Source organism: Cherax quadricarinatus, chromosome 15, assembly GCF_038502225.1.
Source record: "Cherax quadricarinatus isolate ZL_2023a chromosome 15, ASM3850222v1, whole genome shotgun sequence".
Taxonomy (NCBI): Eukaryota; Metazoa; Arthropoda; class Malacostraca; order Decapoda; family Parastacidae; genus Cherax; species Cherax quadricarinatus.
In genome coordinates, this window is record NC_091306.1 from 11,911,917 (window position 1) to 11,926,638 (window position 14,722).

The 14,722-nt window shown below is 40.5% G+C and overlaps 1 protein-coding gene across 1 annotated transcript in view; it reads left to right on the forward strand.

Annotated features, from left to right (window-relative positions):
* LOC128692091 (dnaJ homolog subfamily A member 2) overlaps positions 1–14,722 on the forward strand; it is a 55,634-nt gene that overhangs the window by 24,016 nt on the left and 16,896 nt on the right. Inside the window, exon 6 of the mRNA XM_070085161.1 lies at positions 7,802–7,983. Within this exon, the coding sequence (XP_069941262.1) occupies positions 7,802–7,983 (182 nt within the window). The remainder of the gene's footprint in view (positions 1–7,801; positions 7,984–14,722) is intronic.

Genomic DNA, 14,722 nt, shown 5'->3' on the forward strand with positions numbered 1-14,722 from the left:
TATTTTGTAGTTAAAACAGTTGATTTGGCGATTTCTTGTGCTCAGTCAGTAGAATAGAAGTAATACTGCTGAAATATCCAAGAATTTGGTCGACTGGAGTAATGTAATTGGCCTAAAATGGGAGTCAAATTCAGCAAAATTGCCAATGCGTAAATATCGCTGACACATCAAAATTCGCGAGAGCATAATTTCGTCAGTTTTCCACCAAATTTTGTATTTTTTGTTTTGTTTATTTTTGTTTTATTTATTACCGGAGCTGGAACAAATACAAAGATCATTTACGGCTCACATTTAGCCTGTAAAGCACCTAGACTACTGCAAGTCTTGAACATGTATTTATTGTAGCAGAGGAGAGAGAGATGCATAATAATACATACGTACCTGGAAAATACTCAAGGGCCTGGTCGCAAATCTGCACACTTCCATAACAACATACTGTAGTGAGAGATATGGGAAGAAGTGTAAAATAAACCCAGTGAGGAGCAGGGGTACGGTGAGGACAATAAGAGAACACTATCAACATCTTGGGTCCCAGACTGTTCAACATCTTACCAGAAGATACCAGAAACACTGCTGGAACAAGTGTAGAAGCCTTAAAGAGGAAACTGGACAAGTATCTTCACCAGGTGCCAGATCAACCAGGCTGTGATGGATATGTGGGGCAGTGGGCCTCCAGCAGCAACAGCCTGATTGACCAGGCAAGTACTAGATGAGCCTGGCCCATGGCTAGGCTCAGAGTTGATTAGCTCTCGAAAGTCTTTTGCTGTTGCCATTTCCCTTTTGTCCCATCTGCCTCTTACTCTAACTGTAGCTACAACGAAATAATATGATATATCATTTGCCATTCTATGAACATGTACATCCTGAAGCTTACCCATCAACCTTTTATCCACAATACATAATTTAACAAACTACCTTCATTATGTGCCATATCATACCCTGTATACTTATTTATCGTCTTTTTCATAAAATAGTATTACTTATTACCAAACCTCTTTCTACACATAGCTCAATTAAAGGCTCCCCATTTTAATTTACCCCTTGCACCCCAAATTTACGTACTACTCCCTCCACAACATTTTTACCCACTTCAGCATTGAAATCCCCAACCACAAGTACTCTCATACTTGGTTCAAAACTCCCCACACTCACTCAACATTTCTCAAAATCTCTCTCTCCTCTACACTTCTCTCTTCTCCAGGTTCATAAACTCTTACTATAACCCAGTTTTCACATCCAACCCTTATTTTACTCCACATAATCCTTGAATTTATACATTTGTAGTCCCTCTTTTCCTGCCATAACTTATCCTTCAACATTATTGCTACTCCTTCTTTAGCTCTAACTCTATTTGAAACCCCTGACCTAATCCCATTTATTTCTTCCCACTGAAACTCTCCCACCCGCTTCAGCTTTGTTTCACTTAAAGCCAGGACATCCAGCTTCTCATTCATAACATCCACAATCATCTCTTATCATTCGCACAACATCCACGCTTATTCAAACATCCCACTTTGTTGGTTTTCTTATTTTTATTTTTAGTATGCCGTAGGGGAAAAGGGGTTACAAGCCCATTGTTCCCGGCATTTTAGTTGACTTTTACAACACATGTGGCTTATGGAGGAAAGATTCTTATTCCACTTCCCCATCAATATGAAAAGAAAAGTAATAAGAACAAGAACTATTAAGATAAAATCAAAGAAAACTCAGATGAGTGTGTATACATAAACATGTACATGTATGTGTAATGTGACCTAAATGTAAGTAGAAGTAGCAAGATGCACCTGAAATCTTGCAAGTTTGAGACGGAAAAAGAGACACCTGCAATCCTACCATCATGTAAAACGAATACAGGCTTCCTTTTTTACTTACTTGGTAGGACGGTAGTACCTCTCCGAATGGTTGCTGTCTACCAAGGAGGCTTGGTCTGAGATGGAGTTGTTGGGGGCATTGATCCCAGGAGCAATAAAGTTAGTTTATCTATTAGAGCCTGCAATAGGAGGGGTGGCATGGGGTGAGCTATTTAATGCTTATTGGAACCCCTGTACTGAGTCTGCCACTTTTGCTGGTCATTCTAATTTTTCACCATTCTTTACTCTGGAGACCTTTCCTGTTATATGAGACTTGGGTGCAGTTTAATTTCATTTTTTAAGTATTTTTTAAATTGATCATATTCTATCATGCTCTAATTTTCATGTCGATGCTCTTGTACACAGTAGACCTACATTTCGTGCTACCATAAATCACGGTTGAAATTTTTTCAAAGATCCTATTTTATGGGAAAGTGACTTGAATAAGTACACCGTAAAGTTCAGGGAAAAATAGTTTAGCAAGAAATTCCACTTGATTGCTTGGTAGGGAGTATTTTCCTTTTTTTTTCTTGGTTTTTGAGGAGGCCTTGGTGTAAACAACCACCCACACATTTACCTAGTAGATGTGTCATATTCTATTCTCTCTTATCATTTCATTCTTTATCTTTTCATTACCCTATTTCATCTCTGGATATGGCATTTAAAAGGATTACCAGTGATGCTGAAGGTGTCAAAAAGTAAAAGCATGATTTTTTTTTATTATTATTCATTCATTCGTTAGCCTGAAGTAATAGAAATGCTTAACCCTTTCAGGGTCCCCAGGCCCTCTTTGACTTGTTCTCAGGGTCGCCCGAATTAAAAAAAAAAATTATTTTTTTTCTTGTGAAAATATAGAGAATCTTTTCCCGATCATAATGACACCAAAAGTATGAAATTTTATGGAAAACTTTCGGAATTATGCTCTCGCGAAGTTAGCAGTCTCAACGATGTTTACGCATTGGCGATTTTGCCCACTTTGAGCCCTATTTTCGGCCAATTCCAGTGTAGTAGTCGACAAAAATCATAATTATTTCGCTAGAACACCATTTTTCCTATCAAATGAGTACAAGAAACCACCCATTTACCGATTTCAACTATCCAATGCAGTGGTGAGAATTTAGCAGTTTTGCCAATTTCACACAAATTTCAAAAGATGCCAATTTCCAAATAGGGTCCAGAATAAGCAAGAAAGACATTCCTGGCACTGAAATAACATTTCCTCTGTTCATTAGTGATGTCCCCAGGCCCCTCTTACATTCTTTTGCTTTCCACTTTGAATTTTTATTCTCTCAAAAAATAGAAGATTTACTGTTAAGCAGACTACTGCACTAGTGTAGAAATGGTATAAATAATATCGGCGCACTTGTGAAAGAATATTACTCTCCAGTTGACATGTATTGGACGCTTAGCATGATTTGTTTACTTTTGAACTTGGGTAAAAGTCGAACATTTCTGCTACTTTGAGCTAAATGTCAAGGTACTTTTCATTGTAAAACCAGTCAAAATCCTCTCAATTTCTGTAATACGTCTTTCATTCTATAAAATGAGACCAGGAAAACTAGAATACAACAATAAATACCATACGAAAATACAGTGCAAAGTTGCTGTTTTAATCCATAAACACGGTCAAAGTTTTTTTTTTTTTACGCACTGTGTGCTGCAGGATTTTTTTTATACTGTGCACACTGACCACATAGACCCATTCTTTCAAATGTAGGCCTACCAGCTTTCCCTCGCTAGATTTGAAGGCGCTACAATTTAGGCGTACTAGTACATACGTTACCTATAACTAAACCCCTTTCTATACAAAGTTCAATCAAAGGGCTCCCATTATCATTTACACCTGGCACCCCAAACTTACCTACCACACCCTCTCTAAAAGTTTCTCCTACTTTAGCATTCAGGTCCCCTACCACAATTACTCTCTCACTTGGTTCAAAGGCTCCTATACATTCACTTAACATCTCCCAAAATCTCTCTCTCTCCTCTGCATTCCTCTCTTCTCCAGGTGCATACACGCTTATTATGACCCACTTCTCGCATCCAACTTTTACTTTAATCCACATAATTCTTGAATTTACACATTCATATTCTCTTTTCTCCTTCCATAACTGATCATTTAACATTACTGCTACCCCTTCCTTTGCTCTAACTCTCCCAGATACTCCAGATTTAATCCCATTTATTTCCCCCCACTGAAACTCTCCTACCCCCTTCAGCTTTGTTTCGCTTAGGGCCAGGACATCCAACTTCTTTTCATTCATAACATCAGCAATCATCTGTTTCTTGTCATCCGCACTACATCCACGCACATTTAAGCAACCCAGTTTTATAAAGTTTTTCTTCTCTTTTTTAGTAAATGTATACAGGAGAAGGGGTTACTAGCCCATTGCTCCCGGCATTTTAGTCGCCTCATACGACACGCATGGCTTACGGAGGAAAGATTCTTTTTCCACTTCCCCATGGACAATAGAAGAAATAAAAAAGAACAAGAGCTATTTAGAAAAAGGAGAAAAACCTAGATGTATGTATATATATATATGCATGTGCGTGTCTGTGAAGTGTGACCAAAGTGTAAGTAGGAGTAGCAAGATATCCCTGTTATCTTAGCGTGTTTATGAGACAGAAAAAGAAACCAGCAATCCTACCATCATGCAAAACAGTTACAGGTTTTTGTTTCACAGTCATCTGGCAGGACGGTAGTACTTCCCTGGGTGGTTGCTGTCTACCAACCTACTATGGATTTGTCAGTTAAAAATAGGAGAGGAGAGTTATTAAATGGAGAGTTAGAGGTATTGGGAAGATGGAGGGAATATTTTGAGGAATTGTTAAATGTTGATGAAGATAGGGAAGCTGTGATTTCGTGTATAGGGCAAGGAGGAATAACATCTTGTAGGAGTGAGGAAGAGCCAGTTGTGAGTGTGGGGGAAGTTCGTGAGGCAGTAGGTAAAATGAAAGGGGGTAAGGCAGCCGGGATTGATGGGATAAAGATAGAAATGTTAAAAGCAGGTGGGGATATAGTTTTGGAGTGGTTGGTGCAATTATTTAATAAATGTATGGAAGAGGGTAAGGTACCTAGGGATTGGCAGAGAGCATGCATAGTTCCTTTGTATAAAGGCAAAGGGGATAAAAGAGAGTGCAAAAATTATAGGGGGATAAGTCTGTTGAGTGTACCTGGTAAAGTGTATGGTAGAGTTATAATTGAAAGAATTAAGAGTAAGACGGAGAATAGGATAGCAGATGAACAAGGAGGCTTTAGGAAAGGTAGGGGGTGTGTGGACCAGGTGTTTACAGTGAAACATATAAGTGAACAGTATTTAGATAAGGCTAAAGAGGTCTTTGTGGCATTTATGGATTTGGAAAAGGCGTATGACAGGGTGGATAGGGGGGCAATGTGGCAGATGTTGCAAGTGTATGGTGTAGGAGGTAGGTTACTGAAAGCAGTGAAGAGTTTTTACGAGGATAGTGAGGCTCAAGTTAGAGTATGTAGGAAAGAGGGAAATTTTTTCCCAGTAAAAGAAGGCCTTAGACAAGGATGTGTGATGTCACCGTGGTTGTTTAATATATTTATAGATGGGGTTGTAAGAGAAGTAAATGCGAGGGTCTTGGCAAGAGGCGTGGAGTTAAAAGATAAAGAATCACACACAAAGTGGGAGTTGTCACAGCTGCTCTTTGCTGATGACACTGTGCTCTTGGGAGATTCTGAAGAGAAGTTGCAGAGATTGGTGGATGAATTTGGTAGGGTGTGCAAAAGAAGAAAATTAAAGGTGAATACAGGAACAAAAACCCTGGTGCGTAAACTGTACCAGTATGTTTGAAACCCTGAAAGGGTTAAAGTTGGTACACAGGTCATCGAACAACTTATCTCGGGCCACCCTTTTTTATTAGAGTCGTAAACTGTACACAGGTCATCGAACAACTTATCTCTTTTTTATTAGAGAATCACCAGTTCATTTACATAAAAGCATTACAAAATACCTGAGGACCTAAGTTCAATCTTCAAATAATAATACTGCATCAACGTGACGCAGAATCCACAACCATTAACACAACCACCACAGCCATGCACTTTGGTTCAGTAGGGCCACAGCAACCCTTTCCTCTCACTGCAACATTAATATGCACTGGCAACCACATTTTAAAGTAAGGAAAAAGTTTACATAACTTATTGAGCTACATGTGCATTTTTTTTTCTAATCCTCATTCTATATCCTATGTCTATTAGGGTCATCAACTGTCTTCATGCATTTCTAGATCAAAAAGCAATGACAACTACACTGCAAGGTATCAAATACTTCATTTTTGGCAAATTGAAAAATTAAAAAAAAAAAATAAATGTTTTTGTTATTGAGGTTTCAAGAATGTATCTTTATTTTTCCCCATGCTTTCTTCACTCTTCATATTCCACAATATGCTAGTCATCTCTATGTAGAAGTCTGTTACCATATGCAGGTTATTAATATAAACTAGAATGAGAATAGGGTTTTGTACTGCATGTTGTGTCCCCTGATAGTTACTCTTGTTCATTCTGACTTCATCCCCCACAGTGACTTGGTTTGTTGTTCAGGTGTTACTTTATCCATGCTGTTATTCAGATTGTTACCCTGGCCTAACTCCAGCTTGTGTGATAGTTGGCTCTGTTTGTGTTAGACTTTCTCAGTCTAGGAATGTGCAATACTATTAACATTTTTTTCCTGCCTGACTCTTGTCTGCCTATCATAGCCCTCAGTTAAGATTGAGGTCAATTGGTCAATTCTCATTCCTTAAACTTTGAGGAATTCAATGTTATCTAGGTATTCCCCCCAGTCTGTTTTTTTCCTTAATGTTTGTTACTTTGGTATGGTTGTCATCAGTAGCAGCCTTGCCACTTATCTAGTTACCGTCTTGAATATTGATATTAGATGTGTCATTTAGGCATTTGTCTATTGGTTTGAAGATTTGGGCATGTAGGTTGCCTGGGTTTACCCATTCTCACTAGTATCCACAGTTTTTGGACTAGTTAGGAATCAGTGCTGAGAAATGAGGAATGGGGAGGGGGGAGATAAAATGGGAGTTTTATTCTTTATATATATGAAGCTTTGTGCATCAGAAAAGAATAAGTGCCACCATCGCCAAAATCTGGGTAAGTGAATGAATTACTTCCATAAAGTTTCATTTGTGGGAAGGTGAAGATGTCTTCTGCATGTGTAAGTTAGGCCCAGAGTCCCATAACAGTGTATGGTGACTTGAGCTTTGTTTTTTCCCATTGTTTGAATTTTGCTCTTATTCTTTTCACTGCGTAGCACCTCGTATGTGTGTACTAGAATTGGAGACAGGATTTCTTCTTTTATTGCACTGTAATTTAACCAGTGTCAGGGTCCATAGAATTCCTATAATTTGATATATTTATAATTTGTGTCTGCTAAAAAAAAAAACAGTTGCTCTATGAGGTAGTATAACATTTCATTAAAAATGTGATTTATAGATAATGATTTATATTTATAAGGTTAAGCAAGTTGGAATTACCTATAAAACATTGAGTTTTGTAAATAGGATTTAACTTTTGGAATGGAGAAGATTAATGTAGAGGTATAGAATTGCTAAACAGCCTAGAATTTTGTAACTATTCTCCATGATTATTTGTAACAAAGTACAGTGGACCCCCGCATAACGATCACCTCCGAATGCGACCAATTATGTAAGTGCGTTTGTACGTGTATGTTTGGGGGTCTGAAGTGGACTAATCTACTTCACAATATTCCTTATGGGAACAAATTCGGTCATTACTGGCACCTGAACATACTTCTGGAGTGAAAAACTATCGTTAACCGGGGGTCCACTGTATGTATATTATGGAAATTTAATACAATGGAGAAATATTGGTGTAATTTGACCAATTTTTGTTATACGTACTTTCCATCTATCCGTATAGAAGCTATATTATTGCAAATAGTCTTTCTTCAATTTTCCAGGTGAAGTAATCAACGAACGTGATCGATGCCAAGTATGTATGGGTCGCAAGGTTACACCACAAACAAAGTTGTTGGAGGTACATGTAGATAAAGGGATGAAGGATGAACAGCGAATTACTTTTCGTGGGGAAGGTGATCAGATGCCAGGAGTTGAGCCAGGCGATGTTATTATAGTTCTTCAGGTAATCATTTTCATGTGGTATTGCATACAATTCACAAGTTGAACTAAAAAGTAGTAGTATAGCATTAAAAGCTCCTATTTTTGTATTTTTATTAATATAACGGCTGTTTTCTAGGTAGTAGGTTGGTAGACAGCAACCACCCTGGGAGGTACTACCATCCTGTCAATGAGTGTAAAACAGAAGCCAGTAATTCTTACATGATGGTAGGATTGCTGGTGTCTTCCTCCCCCCGTAAATATGCAAGATTTCAAGTACGTCTTGATACTTCTATTTATGCTTAGGTCATGCTTGTACAAGTGTGTGTGTGTGTGTGTGTGTGTGTCTGTGTCTGTGTGTGTGTGTGTCTGTGTGTGTGTGTGTCTGTGTGTGTGTGTGTCTGTGTGTGTGTGTGTGTGTGTGTGTGTCTGTGTGTGTGTGTGTGTCTGTGTGTGTGTGTCTGTGTGTGTGTGTGTCTGTGTGTGTGTGTGTGTCTGTGTGTGTGTGTCTGTGTGTCTGTGTGTGTGTGTGTGTCTGTGTGTGTCTGTGTGTGTCTGTGTGTGTGTGTGTGTGTCTGTGTGTCTGTGTGTGTGTGTCTGTGTGTGTGTGTGTGTGTGTCTGTGTGTCTGTGTGTGTGTGTGTCTGTGTGTGTGTGTGTCTGTGTGTGTGTCTGTGTGTGTGTCTGTGTGTGTGTCTGTGTGTGTGTGTGTGTGTGTGTGTGTGTGTGTGTGTGTGTGTGTGTCTGTGTGTGTGTGTGTCTGTGTGTGTGTGTGTCTGTGTGTGTGTGTGTCTGTGTGTCTGTGTGTGTCTGTATGTGTGTGTGTGTGTGTCTGTGTGTGTGTGTGTGTGTGTGTGTGTGTCTCTGTGTGTGTGTGTGTGTGTGTGTCTGTCTGTGTGTGTGTGTGTATCTGTGTGTGTACTCACCTATTTGTGGTTGCAGGGGTCGAGTCACAGCTCCTGGCCCCGCCTCTTCGCTGATTGCTACTAGGTCCTCTCTCTCCCTGCCCCATGAGCTCTATCATACCTCGCCTTAAAACTATGTATGGTTCCCGCCTCCATTACGTCACTTTCTAGGCTATTCCACGGCCTGACTACTCTATGACTGAAGAAATACTTCCTAACATCCCTTTGATTCATCTGAGTCTTCAACTTCCAATTGTGACCTCTTGTGTCTGTGTCCCTTCTCTGGAACATCCCGTCTTTGTCCACCTTGTCTATTCCACGCAGTATTTTATATGTCGTTATCATGTCTTCCCTGACCCTCCTGTCCTCCAGTGTCGTCAGGCCGATTTCCCTCAACCTTTCTTCGTAGGACAATCCCCATAGCTCTGGGACTAGTCTTGTTGCAAACCTTTGCTTTTTTTTTTTTTTTTTTTTTTTTTTACCCCAACAAGTTGGTCGTCTCCCACCGAGGCAGGGTGACCCAAAAAAAAGAAAGAAAATCCCCAAAAAGAAAATACTTTCATCATCATTCAACACTTTCACCACACTCGCACATTATCACTGTTTTTGCAGAGGTGCTCAAATACAACAGTCCAGAAGCATACACATATAAAGACACACAACATATCCCTCCAAACTGCCAATATCCCAAACCCCTCCTTTAAAGTGCAGGCATTGTACTTCCCATTTCCAGGACTCGAGTCCGACTATATGAAAATAACCTTTGCACTTTCTCTAATTTCTTGACGTGCTTGACTAGGTGTGGATTCCAATCTGGTGCTGCATACTCCAGTATGGGCCTGACGTAAATGGTATACAGAGTCTTAAACGAATCCTTACTGAAGTATCGGAACGCTATCTGTAGGTTTGCCAGGCGCCTGTATGCTGCAGCAGATATCTGATTGATGTGCGCCTCAGGAGATATGCTCAGTGTTATACACACCCCCAGATCTTTTTCCTCGAGTGAGGTTTGCAGTCTTTGGCCATCTGAACTATATTGTGTCTGCGGTCTTCTTTGCCCTTCCCCAATCTTCATGACTTTGCATTTGGCAGGGTTAAATTCAAGGAGCCAGTTGCTGGACCAGGCTTGTAGCCTGTCCAGGTCTCTTTGTAGTCCTGCCTGATCCTCGTCCGATTTGATTCTTCTCATTAACTTCGCATCATCTGCAAACAAGGACACTTCTGAGTCTATCCTTTCCGTTATGTCGTTCACATATACCAAGAACAGCACAGGTCCTAGGACTGACCCCTGTGGAAACCCACTTGTCACAGGCGCCCACTCTTACACCTCATCGCGTACCATGACTCGTTGTTGCCTCCCTGTCAGATATTCTCTGATCCATTGCAGTGCCTTTCCTGTTATGTGTGCCTGATCCTCTAGCTTTTGCAGTAACCTCTTGTGAGGAACTGTGTCGAAGGCCTTCTTGCAGTCCAAAAATATGCAGTTGATCCACCCCTCTCTCTCTTGTCTTACTTCTGTCACCTTGTCATTAAACTCTAGTAGGTTTGTGACACAGGGTTTTCCTTCCCTGAAACCGTGCTGGTTGTCAGTTATACACTTGTTTCTTTCCAGGTGCCCCACCACTCTCCTCCTGATGATGATCTCCATGACCTTGCATACTATACACGTTAGTGATACAGGTCTGTAGTTTAGTGCCTCATGCCTTGTCTCCCTTTTTAAAAATTGGGACTACATTTGCCATTCTCCATACCTCAAGTTGCCCAGTTTCAAATAATGTGTTGAAGATCTTTGTTAATGGCTCACACAATATCTCTGCTCCCTCTTTAAGGACCCATGGAGAGATGTTGTCTGGTCCCACCGCCTTTGAGGTGTCAAGTTCACATAGCAGCTTCTTCACCTCCTCCTTGGTTATATGTACCTCATCCAGCACTTGCTGGTGTGCCCCCCTGTTCTGATTTCCTGGAGTCCTACTGGTTTCCACTGTAAATACCTCTTTAAATCTTGTGTTGAGCTCCTGACATACCTCTCGGTCGTTTCTTGTGAATTCCCCATCACCCTTCCTCAGTCTGATTACCTGGTCCTTGACTGGTGTTTTCCTCCTGATGTGGCTGTACAACAGCTTTGGGTCAGTCTTTACTTTTGATGCTATGTCATTTTCATATTGTCTCTGAGCCTCCCTTCTTATCTGTGCATGTTCGTTTCTGGCACTTCGGCTAATCTCTTTATTTTCCTGAGTTCTCTGTCTTCTGTACCTTTTCCATTCTCTAGTACACCTAGTTTTTGCTTCCCTACACCTTTGGGTGAACCAAGGACTCGTTCTGTTCTTCCCATTATTTCTGTTTCCCTTGGGAACAAACCTCTCCTCTGCCTCCTTGGATTTTGTTGCTACATAGTCTGTGTGCGTGTGTGTGTGTGTGCGTGCATGTGTGTGCGCGTGCGTGTGCGTGCGTGTGCGCTCGTGTGCGCTCGTGTGGGTGTGTGTGTGTGTGTGTGTGTGTGTGTGTGTGTGTGTGTGTGGGGGTGTGTGTGGGGGTGTGTGTGTGGGTGTGTGTGGGGGTGTGTGGGGGGGGGGGGTGTGTGGGGTTGGGGGTGGGGGTGGGGGTGGGGGTGTGTGTGGGGGTGTGTGTGGGGGTGTGTGTGGGGGTGTGTGTGGGGGTGTGTGTGGGTGTGTGTGTGTGTGTGTGTCTTCTTTCATCTTTCAACGCACAAGCAGTATCCCACTGAGGTGGGGTGGCCCAAAAGGAAAAATGAAAGTTTCTCCCTTTAAATTTAGTAATATATACAGGAGAAGGGGTTACTAGCCCCTTGCTCCCAGCATTTTAGTCGCCTCTTATGACACGCATGGCTTACAGAGGAAGAATTCTGTTCCACTTCCCCATGTGTGTGTATAATATATATATATACAGTAGGGCCCTGCTTTTCGGCGTTTTGCCTTATGGGGTTCCGCTAATACGGCGATCTCAAATTATGACCAAAACTTTCTATACGGCAAGTGGTCTTTGAAATATGGCGCAGGCTACCCGGTTTGTTTACATTCTCCATATGCCCATCTCTGTTATGTAATAATCACTCTTGGACACATTAAATGTCTAATTTTACATCAATATAGACATTTTCATTAATCCATCTATGATATTTTCTTCAAAAATGTATAAGAAACACGTTACATAATATATATACATTTTGTTTATATACTATGGAGGTATGGTAGCTGGGCGGAGGGAAAACATTACGTCACTCCCTTAATACATAACGCTTTTTTTTACAATTCTCTGCTTGAATTATTCATTACTTCTCGCTTTGTTTATGATGGCGTATAAAAGTAGTTGTTAGAAACGATTAAACTCAGTGAACATGGTATGTCAATGGTAATAGTATGGCTCTGGACCACATTAAATATCGTGTAGCTATGTAGGTAGGTGTAGGTATGTAGCCCAGGTGGACTACATACATACATACATACATACATACATACATTATTATTATAATTGATAATTATACGTATGTGTACCTGTACTTAAGTTAACTTACGCACTGTGCTGGCATGCAGGTACACATTAAAATCACTAAGAGTGTCTTATTAGTCTTGAAGATGCCATGTTAATAATAATAATAACACAATAATAATCACTAAGGAGCATTAAATGTCATCTAAAATGTTAATATAGACATTTTGCTTAATCCATCTAAATACACCCCACAGTAGAATAAATTAACATAAATATGAGATGTGGTAGCCAGGCAACTTGTAGGACTTCTGACAAAAACCAGCCAGACATGTTCATCTGGTTTGTTTACATTGTGTGTGGGGTGGGGAGGGCTGCCCTTCCTAACTACCCATACTTCCCAACCTGACTTCATACAAATAAAACTCACCTCACCCTACATTAAGACTACAAATAATTTAAGGTAAGTAATGCGTGTACTGTATGTGCATTTTATCACTCTAGGGAGCTTGGAGCATTGTTGTATAGTATGTGGGGGTGGGGTGGCCAGGAGGGCTACCACACCTGACTTCTTAGAGTAAATACTACTTGCCTTTTGCCCAACATTAAGATTACAAATATTTTGAGGTAAATAATGAGTGTATTGTATGTGTATTTTACTTTTTAATGCCTAGTTCTATTGTTAACTTAATATATGATAGTGTAAACATGTTTTCTGGCATTTATAAATGGAAAAAAAATGGAGTTCTGGTTTCCGGCAGTAGCCTGGAACCTAACTTGCTGAATAAGTGGGTCCCTACTGTATATAATATAGTGTGTGTGTGTTGTATATAATTTTTTTTTTCCCAACAATTTGGCCGTCTCCCACTGAGGCAGGGTGACCCAAAAAGAAAAGAAAATCCCCAAAAAGAAAATACTTTCATCATCATTCAACACTTTCACCTCACTCACACATAATCACTGTTTTTGCAGAGGTGCTTAGAACACAACAGCTTAGAAGCATACACCTATAAAGATACACAACACATCCCTCCAAAGTGCTAATATCCCGAACCCCTTCTTTAGAGTGCAGGCATTGTACTTCCCATTTCCAGGACTCGAGTCCAGCTATATAAAAATAACCAGTTTCCCTGAATCCCTTCACTAAATATTACCCTGCTCACTCTCCAACAGCTCGTCAGGTCCCAAATACCATTCGTCTCCATTCACTCCTATCTAACACGCTCGCGCACGCTTGCTGGAAGTCCAAGCCCCTCGCCCACAAAACCTCCTTTACCCCTCCCTCCAACCTTTTCGAGGATGACCCCCTACCCCGCCTTCCTTTCCCTTTCAGATTTATACGCTCTCCATGTCATTCTACTTTGATCCATTCTCTCTAAATGACTAAACCACCTCAACCCCTCTTCAGCCCTCTGACTAATACTTCTATTAACTCCACACCACCTTCTGCTTTCCACACTCTGAATTCTCTGCATAATATTTACACCACACATTGCCTTAAGACAGGACATCTCCACTGCCTCCTCGCTGCAGTATTTACAACCCAAGCTTCAAACCCATATAAGAGTATTGGTACCACTATACTTTCCTATATTCCCTTCTTTGCCTCCATAGATAACGTGTTTTGTCTCCACATATACCTCAACGCACCACTCATATTTTTCCTTCATCCATTCTATGATTAACCTCATCCTTCATAATTCCGTCAGCTGACACGTCAACTCCCAAATATCTAAAAACATTCACTTCTTCCATACTCCTCTCTAATTTGATATCCAATTTTTCTTTATCTAAATCATTTGATACCCTCGTCACCTTACTCTTTTCTAGGATCACTTTCAGCTTTCTACCTTTACACACACTCCCAAACTCGTCCACTAACCTTTGCAACTTTTCTTTAGAATCTCCCACAAGCACAGTATCATCAGCAAGAAGTAACTATGTCAATTCCCATTTTGTATATTTGACTCCCCATAATCTAATCCCACCCCTCACCCCAACACCCTAGCATTTACTTCTTTTACAACCTCATCTTCAAATATATTAAACAACCATGGTGACATTACACATCCCTGTCTGAGACCTACTTTTACCAGGAAGTAGTCTCCCTCTCTTCTACACACCCTAACCTGAGCCTCACTATCCTCATAAAAACTCTTTACAGCATTTAGTAACTTACCACCTATTCCATATACTTGCAACATCTGCCACATTGCTCCCCTATCCACTCAATCATATGCCTTTTCTAAATCCATAAATGCAATGAAAACTTCCCTACCTTTATCTAAATACAGTGGACCCCCGCATAACGATCACCTCCGAATGCGACCAATTATGTAAGTGTATTTATGTAAGTGCATTTGTACGTGTATGTTTGGGGGTCTGAAATGGACTAATCTACTTCACAATATTC